General features: G+C 32.3%; 2 protein-coding genes across 3 annotated transcripts; one reads left to right on the top strand and one right to left on the bottom strand.

The window, feature by feature from the left end:
• Positions 1-213: 213 nt before the first annotated feature.
• Positions 214-1,244, top strand: LOC132742460 (uncharacterized; the record flags this gene model as incomplete). Its single annotated transcript, XM_060730891.1, is given in 1 exon segment — positions 214-1,244. A coding segment is annotated over 1 exon segment (866 nt), but the record flags the coding sequence as incomplete, so codon positions are not given.
• A 785-nt stretch (positions 1,245-2,029) lies between these two features.
• On the bottom strand, positions 2,030-11,675 carry LOC132742459 (perlucin-like protein). Of its 2 annotated transcripts, none has more exons than XM_060730890.1 (12): positions 11,559-11,675; positions 10,725-10,806; positions 10,189-10,292; positions 9,258-9,326; positions 8,093-8,255; positions 7,112-7,270; positions 5,650-5,820; positions 4,895-5,065; positions 4,440-4,528; positions 3,952-4,042; positions 3,291-3,383; positions 2,030-2,225 (listed from the first exon to the last, which is right to left on the bottom strand). In XM_060730890.1, exons 7-12 carry the CDS (start codon positions 5,732-5,734, stop codon positions 2,098-2,100), a joined length of 657 nt encoding a protein of 218 aa, XP_060586873.1. In that variant the 5' UTR covers positions 5,735-5,820; positions 7,112-7,270; positions 8,093-8,255; positions 9,258-9,326; positions 10,189-10,292; positions 10,725-10,806; positions 11,559-11,675; the 3' UTR covers positions 2,030-2,097. The 2 variants fall into 2 exon arrangements, with proteins under 2 accessions (XP_060586873.1, XP_060586871.1); XM_060730888.1 differs by lacking the exon at positions 2,030-2,225 and adding an exon at positions 2,316-2,488.
• Positions 11,676-12,536: the final 861 nt, after the last annotated feature.

Below are 12,536 nucleotides of genomic sequence, written 5' to 3'. Positions count from 1 at the left end.
ACAAACAATCAATTGCTGCGATTTCACCTAAGTTACCACTTTCTTTGTATTTCCAGGTGGATGACGAATACTCCGATGAAGATTATGGCGAACTATTCAAAACATACATTTTGAATGTATCCAACGACGATTTGGCTAACTTCACTTCCCCTGGCGGTTCTAACAACAGTGACGACCACGCTCAATATGAAGAATCAACGGAACTTGTTACATGGCTTTTTGCTTTAAACATTGTTTCCGGTATCGGTATTTTAACAAATAGTGTGCTAGCTTTTATGATTATCGTGGACTTCATAATCGACAAAAGTATGAGATTTTGGACACGTCACTGGTTAGTGCTCAATTCGGCAATCACGCATGTAGCTTTCCTTGGAATTTCTATATACATAAGAGAATTTGGGAGGCACAAAGATCAGAGTGACAGAAATTGTCTTATTCTTCAACATACTGATAAGACGATAGACTTTGTTACAAGTTTATATCTTGTAATAATAGCAATAAACGTCGCCGGGAATATTGTGAAGCCGACTATCCCGTGTGGCAAGAAAAGTATTTTGTTCTGGATTTTCTTCATCTTATTCATCATGGTCTGTGCCAACGTTGGCGTATTAGCGCTCTTTACAATGGAACTTGATGGCCTGTCTCACGATTTGAAATGCCAAGTGGATGTTACCTTATATCTGCCCGCAAGAAATGTGCACCTGGTTGCTATAGTAACGTTCTATATTCCATTTGGATTATTACTTACCCTTGCCTTTTCGTCACTTATCTGTTCTTGCACTCCACAACGACATTTATCACTCACTGAGTTGGAAAATAATGAATATTACATCGCCAGAAAACACGCGGCAATATTTATTTTTATAACAGCAACGGCAGGTTTTCTTTTGAAGTTGCCGTACTATCTTTTTCAAGTGCCAGTATTAGCATATTTTGTGCTTGCGGGGTTAAAGGCTAGTTACTACGTAACATTTTTCATAACACATTTGATGAAATTGTTATTTTACATATTGTTTCCGATTTTGTGCTTATGCTTGAAAGATATACGTGCAATATACAGAAAGGCTGTTTCAAACTAATCTACAACAGACGTGGGCTGTATAACTGACGTCATGGTCATTTCTCAAATCTTTGGCTTTAACAGCAAGGGCCTTAATAAATTTTGTGCAATACAGATTCTATATAATTTCATTCTTTTGATATATGCATATGTACATGTGTATTAAATATTATCTAAATGCTTATTGCGGTATTGTTTTTATCCGAGCCCGCATTTGTTATTGACATTTTTGTTTGTTTGTTTCATTTTACGCCTTTTCCCAACAGTTTTTCAGTCATTTAGGCGGGTAGTTTCCTGACCATCGTTCCTGGAAAGTTACACCAGTACTAGACTACCTTCCTCCGCGCTAAACTACCAAAGCGTCTCCCAGGGATCGAACCCACGCCAGATAGGTAAATGGATTAGAAGTCATCGACTCTAACCTTTCGACCACGGAGGCTATTGACATCGTAATTGTTTTCAAAAATGTGCTTGACATTACTTGTATATGGTTTCATTTTTATCATAAGTGCAGACATTTTGTAAGACAAAATATGATGGCATCTACTATGACATCATTAAACAGTGATAACACGCTTTAAACCCTATCTCTGTTACATCTTAGAAAAAATTGTTTGACTATTTTAGTTTAGATGCAAAGCATGTTTTTCTTATCATTAATTATCAAATATATTACAATTGATTGTTACAAGACCAAGTAATCATTGGAGAATTTCCTTTTGATTAAATCCATGTGCATGCTGAATTCAATGGAAATCTTATTGTACTTTGTTCAACAATAAACGTGCTTACACATGATGTCATAGGATTGGCTGATATTTTAAGAGTAAAAAATGAATGCGTTAAATTCGTTATAGGTGGTTGCGTTATTTAAAGTTGCAATAGCGCCTTATATAAATCAAACTAAATGTGCTTCAAATGAACTATTTTTTAGTATTAAAGTAAAGGTAAAGACCAGTGATATTTAAATGTTTTCTATGACTTATATATTTGAAATGTGTTTTAAAATACATATGTTTACTATAACAATGAAAAAATCATTTCAATTCACATAGTGTACTCGCATTAAAATAAGTACAACCGACATCTGCCATCTTGAAACTGTAACTTGGATAGAGTAAATAACAGTCTCCATCGACATCACCTCCCTCATTCGTACCCCAGTCTGAAATATGTTATTTACATATAAATGCTTATATATACTGATGTTGTCAGGAAAATTCAAAAGAAAAATGGATTTGAATGGAAAACAAAGGCCAGTCATTTTTTCAATGGTATTCTTATTCTATAATCATCTCATGCAAATGACACTGTATAAATCGTTTCCAGGAAGACATGAGAAATCATTCCATCTGTAACCCCCAGCCCGTAGAAACACAGCACAATCTTCCCCGACCCCGGAATCGTTAGACTCACTTCTGTCCCAGTCTGAAAATGTTTCTTTGACTTTTAATCTCACTAAACAACTTTTTCTCCAACTTCTTCCAAATATTGTTTTATCTAAGCATTCTTGAAAATATGCTTGCCACATATAATAAGTACATGTGCATTACGATACAAAAAGAAATGAGAAAAAGAAATAATAGAACTAAACTCTCATGTGTAAAAAGATGGATTTATATTATATGTAATGACAATGCCTAGGTATATAAACACAAATTGTGGAAGCATTTACAATACTTTGAATTTTTTATCATTAGTTCGACGTCTCACAATTTAAACTAAATTTTTCTTAAAATGCGATTAGTGTCGAGATTTTTTTGTATTTTTCGCATGTTTGCCCGAGAATGCGAAAATGCGAAAACATAAAGCTACGATAAAGTTGATATTCGTATTCGTACCTTCGAATTTTCGAATGTCTGTGGCAAAAAAGCGAAAATATGACACAGCGAAAATCGGCCAACATAGGCATACTACGACCTCACCTTACATGCTGAAAGTGCTCCTTTAATTGTTGGTTTTAAAAGAACCAAATGTTCACCAGTAAATTAAACCGACAAGTTTGATTTTTTTAGCAAGCGGTACTAAATGATTGCATCGAGTTGGCGTGCATATGGATTGTATAATTATATCTATTGCCGTGCTTCGAAGAAAGTCGATTGATAGTTTAGGTATGTACACAGATATATCTCAGACATTGTGTATCAAAGACCTAAATTAGCAAATTGTCAAAGGTACTCAATGTATCTAGATAATTATTATTAATAGTAATTTTATATGAATATCATACTTGTGTAATTAACAAGTTTATTTGTGTCTGTCCACTTCCACGTGCCTTCTACGTCACTGTCTGTCATTCCTATCCACCAACCATTACCAGGATCTACAAGAATTCGTGAAATAGATATTAAAACAATTATTGGAGGACCACGCATATTTTATAATATGAGTACAGTTAATAATTTGTTATATAACACAGATAGCCAAAACCTAAGCCGAAAAAAAAGAAATGAAAGTAAACATGATAAAATGTGAATCGGGGTTTGAACAATCTTCCTAAATAACGCTACACATTACATATAAGAAATAAGTAGATCTGAACTTTAGACACTGACGCGACATTCCGGGACTGGATTCTTTTTTTTCTAAATCATATACCAAAAACCTGTTGGCAAATTTTCAAACCATGCACTAACCACGTTTTTCAAGAATAAATGTATTAATGACCTCAAAAAAATGTTTAACCGCTTTTAACTCAAATAAAAGAAATCAAACAGACTAACACTAATTCTGAGTTATTCTTTTTCATATGTTGCAAATCTCTTTGTTTTAAGGAATTAAAATTTATTTATTTATTTATTTATTTATTTATTTATTTATTTATTTATTTATTTATATTTACTTTTATTGACCTAAATCAAACTCCTTTAAAATTTTATTTATAAACTTACTTGAAAATGTTTGGAGATGATTGACAATGAATGTGTTCTCTTCAACGGACTCGATGTGTACCATAGAGGAATTTCTTGAATGACAGAACCTCTAAAAATTAATTTTATATGCATTAAACAGCATTAAGGTAAAACAGTAAATTCATGTCTGTGTCTCCTATAGCAATATCGACATGGCAGTTATTGTTACATCAAATAACAGTGGCCATTCATTAATACGAACGGGCAATTTCTATACCCTTTTGGGCCAAGATGACAGAATTGGATAAGGAATGCAGAAGAATTTGTTGTTACATTAGAGTGTTCACCGCTCATTAGAGAGTTCAAAACTGCAAAGATTTTATGTTGCAACATAATTATCACAAATTTTATCTTCAGAAGCTCGCATAATTTCAATTTCATTCAACAAGTTCAATAAATACATGCTGGAACCATCGTTCTTTTAAAATCCTCTATATAATTATATGATAATAAAAACAGCAGGATACCTGCGCGTTTGCAAATGTTGTTGCAGTATGGTCAAAGAAATAACAAGAAGAATGGTACACGATCCAGTTGTCAGGACAAGTCTTTTCGACTAAAATAGTACGTAGATTAAACATAGATCTCTTACTTATTTTAATTGCAACTTATGTTATTGTGAATGTTTTTGTTACTATGCACAGATGATACGAGAATAGTATTTAATGTACATGTATATCTACCTATTTTAAGTAATTATATTTTTTCCAAAATGTCAAGTAAATGAATTTCACTATAATTTTAATTAATTTTGCATAGAACGCTAAAAAAACTTTTATTTACATTAATCATGTTAATTGTACGACATTATTACAAGTTCATTATAATGTTCGTTTTGTTTCGTCAATTTCATCAATATTTAAATTGTGCAGTATTGTTTTCTAAATATTACTAAATATTCATTTCAATGATTCAATCTTACCTGGACATGTAATTTGGTTGCATGTAGAAGTTTCTAAATGGTTTCCTGGACAATACAGCCCTCCTTGATCCTGGTCAGTGCTTCTACAGTGTCTTAGTCTATTTCTAGTTCCATTTAAGCACGTCCTTGAGCACAAACCCCAACTCTCCCAGCTTGACCATGCTCCTTCGACTAATAATATACATCGCCAAAAAAAAAATAGTTATATGTAAGAATCAGATGTCATGAGTCATAAGAATTTAGTTAGAATAAACATTAAAATAGATGAAAGGACAGAATTGTAAGATTCCATCTTCCATATCATTTTCATCAAAGTAAAAATGATTATGTAAATGTGTCGTACAATTGCACATAATAATAAATTGACCTTACTGGGAACTGTGCTATACTAATTTTTTTTTAAAAAGTGATCGTAATGTCTAAACACAAACAAATCAAACAAACAAACACCACACCAAGCCCTAACTCCCTAAGGAAAACCAAAATAGGAGAGAAAAAAGAAACAATGTGTAAATGAATAAATCCCTCTATTAACTTCAGATTCGTTCATATCAGGAAGCTTTCCATCTAGCTCACGGACCGTCTGTGACTCTATGTCGGTGCCTGTTCGTGCCTGAAATAATTCATAAACGGATGTCTGCCTCCACAAGTTAACCCTGAAAGTCGACATGTAGACCATTGCAGTCTTTCTGTTACATATCCAACCAAATTTAGCTGCTGCATTAATTTATACAGATTTACATTGAGATACCTACTCAAGCATGGTCCACTGTTGCAAGTCATAGTTTCTGTGCTACTCCCTATACAGGTGTGCACATTAGCAATGTCAATCTGGTGCATACATTGTCTATTTCTAGTAACTGTTCCTTGATTGCATGTATGAGAGCAGTGTGACCATTGACTTCATGAAGACCACCCAAAATGTCCTGTCATATAATTATTTTGCAAACTTAACATTTATCCAAATTTATGTATTGCTTTAAATATGAACACATCTAGATACATTCTTATTTTACTACATGTCACAATATAATCAAATGTTTAAATATTAAACTAAATATATAGCAATATTTCAGTCAAGATTATTTTGCAAAATAAGTTGGTTCTTTTTTTCTGAACATTTCAAATTTACTGTTCTATCTTAAATTATATGAGGGAGAAATGTATTGACAACAGCGGTCTTCGACAGAGACTGATTTTTGTGTAAATGAAAAACAAATTAACAAGGAAGGACGGCATTCAATGTACGCATCCTCCAACACAGGACCACCGGCAAGGAGACAAGCAGGACATGAAACAAGACAAGGCACGTGGGCAAAAACAGACAGTAGGTCATTTAACATTATTCAAAACAGGAAATCATAGAAACCTTCAAGGTATTTAAAGATGCTAATTAATTAAAACACCTACAAAAGGGGACGGGACCAGAAGGACTGGGTAGGCAGGAGGGGGTAAAGTGAGGGATAAAATAAGGGAAAAGGAAGATACCGTATAAGAAAAACATGAAGGGACATAAAAGTGTCACCACAATTGTATGCAACAATAAACAAAAAATACATCTGAGAAACACAGAGGATCGCTGCCTTGGAACAGTCAACAGCATAAGCACTGCTGGAAAGATTAAACCGGTTAATAATAATCTGTTTCCATATCAGTGCAGTCATCGACTTTGAGGTGGGATACGCGTGATCCAGACAAATAATGAGACTTTTGATATGATTTAGTTCCCTAACTGTGGTGTTACTTGGGAGGAAAACAATATATATTTTTTCTATAAATATCATTAAAATAGACGGTCACTTAATGCTAAATTTGTTACAGAAATGTCATCTCCAAAACACATGTTATTTGTTTGACAATTTGTTTCGAGTTCATGTCGAAAATGTTATTGCATTCTCTTAAATGGAATCTGCTTAAAACAGATTTTCACAAAGACTTATTAAGTGTGTGAGAAACAATAAAAAGCTCACAGATAAAAGCAGGGTATTTTTATGATAGAAATTCCCAGTGCTTACAAGTGCATGCAAATTGACTGACTAGCTATCAAGTTGCCAAACTACGATACTAGTTGATCTGGTTTATACAAAAAAATACATGGTTTTGTTTGTGATACTGTCTGTGAGCAATTGATCTAATAAAGAATAGAAAAGGCTTGAATAATGTTTTTACTGCTAATAACTGGAAAGGTCTATTTAGAAAAGGAATGACCAAACGTACCACATATTCCACAGGTTTTCGGGCACATCTCGTCAACCTTTGGTAATGTCAAACATGCTTCAGAGTCTAGAGTTCTAAATGCGCTACATGCATCGGTATTTGTGTCCATGCAGGTGTCAGTGTCGCCAATAAGATTAAGTTGGTGAGTCATCCCAACTACTGAATATATTTGAAAATTTACAGAATTTTAGCGATATTTCAGCAGCCTTTGATTTGTGTCTCCTCGTAAAAGTAACAGATTGTAAATTGCTTTGTAGTACAAAATTACTTTGTAGTTAAGTATCAAATTGCTTTGTAGTACATTCAAACCAATGCAATACTTGATAATTGTAAAGCGCTTCTTCACACATTCCTTATTTATTTTCAGACTTGACAAAGCAAATTGAAGATGCTAAAGATTTGTATGTTAAAAAGGTAAGAAAGAAAAAGAAACAAAACAAAAGCAACAGACCTCGTTACTCGGAATGAACTATTCTAATTAATCAATACTTTGGCATAGCATTTGACAATTACTTCAGAGCATTTTACAAATTTCATTAAAAGCACACGGTGATAACTTTTCACAAATACAAATAATAAAAGGTGATTTGTTAATATCTAATGTTACAAAATTAATGGAAATGCCTTCCTGCTTTCGGCATTTTTCTGTATAAAAAACTTGGTAGACACAGTTTAGTTAAGCTAAGTTCATATAAGATGAATATGTGCAGTGTGGTTCACAATATGATGAAGCTAACTAACAGACTGTAAATTGTATACTGTTACATTATGTTTCGTTAAATACCGTCACTTTTAAAATTAAATTAAATGATGTTATTTACCCAGTAACTCATGTCAAAACAAATGATTTCAATAAGCAAACTTGAAATTATATGCTTCTTAAATCTTTTTTTGACATTGTGACATAAAAATTATTGCTTTTCATAGAAATGAAACAACAACAAACAATTTATAAAGATAATTAAAACTTCGCGTATTTACGTGATTGCTGATTCTTTTGACATGCATGTGTATTGCAATGGTCTAGTTCACAACACGAGGAGCAAGGTGGTGGCACAGAAGAAGAATTCACTGATGCGGCCAATCGCTTCCCAATAATTGTTATTGGATTTGCAGTGACTTTGCCAGTTTCAGTAGAACAGTGCTAAGTTTAAAAAACAATACCATTTCTTTAATGTATTCAAATTATCACTATTTGTGTACAATGTATTGTATATAATCAAAGCGGTTTTATATATCTTTATCATTGAAGAAGCAAAACCTAGATATTCCCTTATTGACAGGGGATTTTAATGTTGTATTTAAGTATATGTATTGACAGTATCCAATGCGATGCCTTTCCATTTATGGTTAATTTATAAATGGTTCAAATATATGAACTTCATTTATCAATCTCATTAAAATCATATTCTAATTGTTGCTTCACTACCCTACGCTCGTAGCGAAGAGTAACCGAGCGAAAAGTGGTGATCTGATTTAATGAGATTGTTCATTAATCAAATTAAAATGTTAATATAAAAAGAATGCGATATACTCAGAAATAAGTTGAATTTGGGAAATACTTGAATATTAAGAAAACATTTATTTTTCGTTATTCAAAATATTCCTCATCATCTGATATATTAGCGTTTCCATCTATTTACAGAATCAAGCAAGGGAACAGTGATTGAGAGCGAAATAATAGTTCGGTTGCCATGATATCTATACATAATTCTCTAGTATCCCCTCATATGTTACTTAAAGATGTCTTTTGTAATTAAGGTTGTTACCACACTTAAATGAAATTTTATGTATGTATATAATTATGCTTTCTAAAGCAATTTTCAAACATCAAAGAATTTTTTTTGTACTGCAAATATTAGTCCACATTTATATATAATCATTAAAATTTATGCATTTATATCTTATTGAAAAAATTAACTTTATATAGAACAAGTTTCTAGTTACCTCCCTTTATCAACATGGTAATTTCTTTATGGAATAATATTGATAAATCTTCATTTGAGCATTACATTTAAAACCATAAAAATTGAGTTACAGGATCTTTAATCGATATATTCCTAAACTGGTGAGACGTTAAAATGGTAAGAGTTATCAGCAAAATGGTTATAATAAACAAACTTTGTCATCTTAAAGTAATACGTACATGTTTATTAATACAGCCAAGTCGATACCTTTTGTTTCCATAAACCGTTACTTCTCGCACATAGCATATCTGATTTTGTATAGAAGAAAATAATTATTGTTTACTGCCAAATCGTTCTGCATCGTTGAAACTGCGTTCAGAAAAGATTATGTGAGCTAAATCATAATGTAATTGCCTTTCATTTTATTTCAAACGAAGTGTAAGGTATTCTTTAAATTTGATTGATCAGTCTTAATTGACAGTATTGTCGCAGGGTCATATTGATGTATTAATGTTATATGTTATTAGTCAATGTATGTCCGTATTGTACACCGTAGATTATGTTATTTACATGTCCATGTCATGTCTGTTGTATCAGGTAATGTATATATCTTGTGAAGTCCTATATGTGTGTCCTTTTCCTATATTCCATTCATTCATCCTTTTATTCATTTACTCATTCATTCATTTCTTCATTAATTCATTTATTAACAAGTATGTACTAACAATTGGTACGGGCCTCAATTCTAAATATTCTATTTCCGCACTAAGTACCTTCACGCATGCGCATTCCTACTGAAGATTTTCATGGCGCGAGCCAGACTTCGTATTCATCGATAATAAATATTTTCTGAGAGCGTATTTCTGTATTTTTAAAGGAAAATATGAATGTCTGTATTGATCCCATACTTGTTATTCTACATTTTGCCATTCATGATTTTGTGTCATTTGTCATTATTTTGTATTTGCACTCCTACTAAAGATTTTCATGGCGCGAGCCAGACTTCGTATTCATCGATAATAAATATTTTCTGAGAGCGTATTTCTATATTTTGATAGCAACCCTCAAGCCCAGAACCTCTTAGCAGCACCTTTTCCATATCGTCAAGAGTGGACTGCGACAGTATGTTAACCTTATTTAGATTTTATTATATGAAAAAAAATGTTTTACCTCATTTGGTTTACATTGTACTAAGTTAAAACAATTTGCAGGATCTCTTATAAGGTCACAGGACAAACAACGCGACGATCTGTCAGATGTACCTTTTAGAGAAACTGAAATATTTTCGTTGTTTTTTATATACAACTTATATATATTGTTTAAACAATACATTTGTTTAAATCATTATACGTATCTATTGTACAAAATAAAGTGCAACTGTTATAATTCGTCATCCTATAACGTAAGCTATTTTTATTGCAAATACAACACTTTCTCAAAACATTACTGTTTCACCGTGAAATTACTCGCGGGCATTGTACTTGAAGAGAAAACTGATTTTTACCGGCTATAGTAATTAAAATGACAGGAAGCCAAAGACATTCTAGTACGTTTTGCCACAAAGAAATTTCAAATATAATTTATTTACATTAATAGTATTCTGTGGCACGGTATAGCTATAAACCCAGCTTGTGAGAAAAGATAACAGGCAATTCGTAATTCATTTATCATATGTTTGCTATTTTAAAAGATGGTCCTAAACTTACCTGGAATATTACATTTATTCAAATTGCAGAAGTTGTCCGTGCACACTTCAGAACAAAACGTTGAATCTTCAAGAACTGCAGTCTTAAATGATAGTAATAATAATCATAAATCTATTCAATTTGATCATTATTTATTTAAGAGACTTTCATTCAAAATGTTTGGACTAAGATGATAAAGTCGATGATCAGTATGAATCTGAAATAGAAAATGTATTTTCCAATTGTAGACATTTCAAATCAATAGTACAGTATCTTGTAATGTGTTTTTGTTTGTTTTCTTGTTATTTTTTCGCCGAATCACGCATTTTTGGTCGTATTTCGGCGGTCAGTCCACCTTATCTGCTTTCCTGGATAACCAGTCAGTAATGACCAATTTCTCGGCAAGTGACCAACAACCAACCCCAAACGATTTCTGAATCATTTGTTAGAGACAAATGATCATAAGACTCTATATCCGGGATCGTTTGTTAGGGTGAAATTAGGTTTCGCTCCAGGATCAAACAACCGACCTCTTTTAAACTAATCCGACCTGTTAAGCTAAGAGAACGGATAAATGTAATGAAATACTTCGTCTTAATATCAATGGTGAAGATATTGGCGTTGATACATACATATTTTTCAAAAATATTCGTTAATTGAGAAAGAAAAGACAAAACAACAAATCTTCTATAAATAAATGGATGTTATATGAATTATTCCGGTCATACGTGAATTACAGACACGTTGCAGTTTATACACGTTTAATTTCCAACAAATTAAATATATTGTCATTATATTGAAACTGGTTAAGATTATACATTTAATTAAAGATTAAGCAAAGTAACCGACACTTACCATACCACGTGAACATCCAACCGTGTACTGGACTTTTCCTGTTGACAAACCGTCTGCTCGAGCAAAACACACCTTTTTAATGAGAATGGCTTATTATCAGATTTTTTAAAAAAGCGGAAAAATTATGGACATGATTTATTTTTTGCCTAAGGAAAATGTTGAAGCAAAACCCTTTTACAGATTCTTGTTCTGTAAGCAAGTCTTGAGGTAGAAAAAAATGCTTTTCCTAAAATGCTGTACAAATTTTGGTAAGTTCAAATCGAAAGTATTTTCTGTTTCTTGACAAGAAAACGATTTGCGGTCATGTAAATTGAAGTTTGTAAATAAAGGTTTTCCTGCCATCATCCATGAATAGTGATTTATTTGCGGAATGGTAATTGTACGTAGCAGATAAGAAAAATTACCAACAATATCAATATATTCTTTTAGTTTGTTTTATTGTGGTACCTTAATCGAAGTAATGACATGCATGTATTACATCCGAAAGGGATACAAACTGAATATCATATGCATAGAGATTACCAAAGAGGATTTCTGTCTAAAAGGTTTCTTTGAGTTAATGACTTCAACGGCATTTGCATCAATTTTACTTGTTATTTTGCTTCGGCCAGACGTTTCAATCTTTGTCGCAACAGAAAAACATTTTAGAATTTCAGGCATGGCATTACTTTGTGAAAGTATGCATTAGGTTCTACTTTTTCACAAAAATATGCAACTTTATTATTAAACAACGAGCACATACCAAGAACATGGAGAAAAAATTGATTTTTGTTTTGGATATTCAACTGTAATAGAGAACGATTTTCTATGCTGATGTATACTTAAAATGAATTTAAGACAATATGTGTCGAGAATATATCCATTTAAATATTGGTACCGAATATATTATACTAAATGTGTGTCTACCCGAATTATATTATACTCATATTGATTTTAGACACTCCGTAAATAATCACTGCGCACAAGATTATATTAAGT

The sequence above is a fragment of the Ruditapes philippinarum genome, unplaced genomic scaffold, assembly GCF_026571515.1.
Source record: "Ruditapes philippinarum isolate M1 unplaced genomic scaffold, ASM2657151v2 ctg12466_1_1_1_1, whole genome shotgun sequence".
Lineage (NCBI taxonomy): Eukaryota > Metazoa > Mollusca > Bivalvia > Venerida > Veneridae > Ruditapes > Ruditapes philippinarum.
The sequence above is the reverse complement of the archived record's forward strand: the minus strand, read 5'-3'. Positions and strand labels throughout refer to the sequence as shown.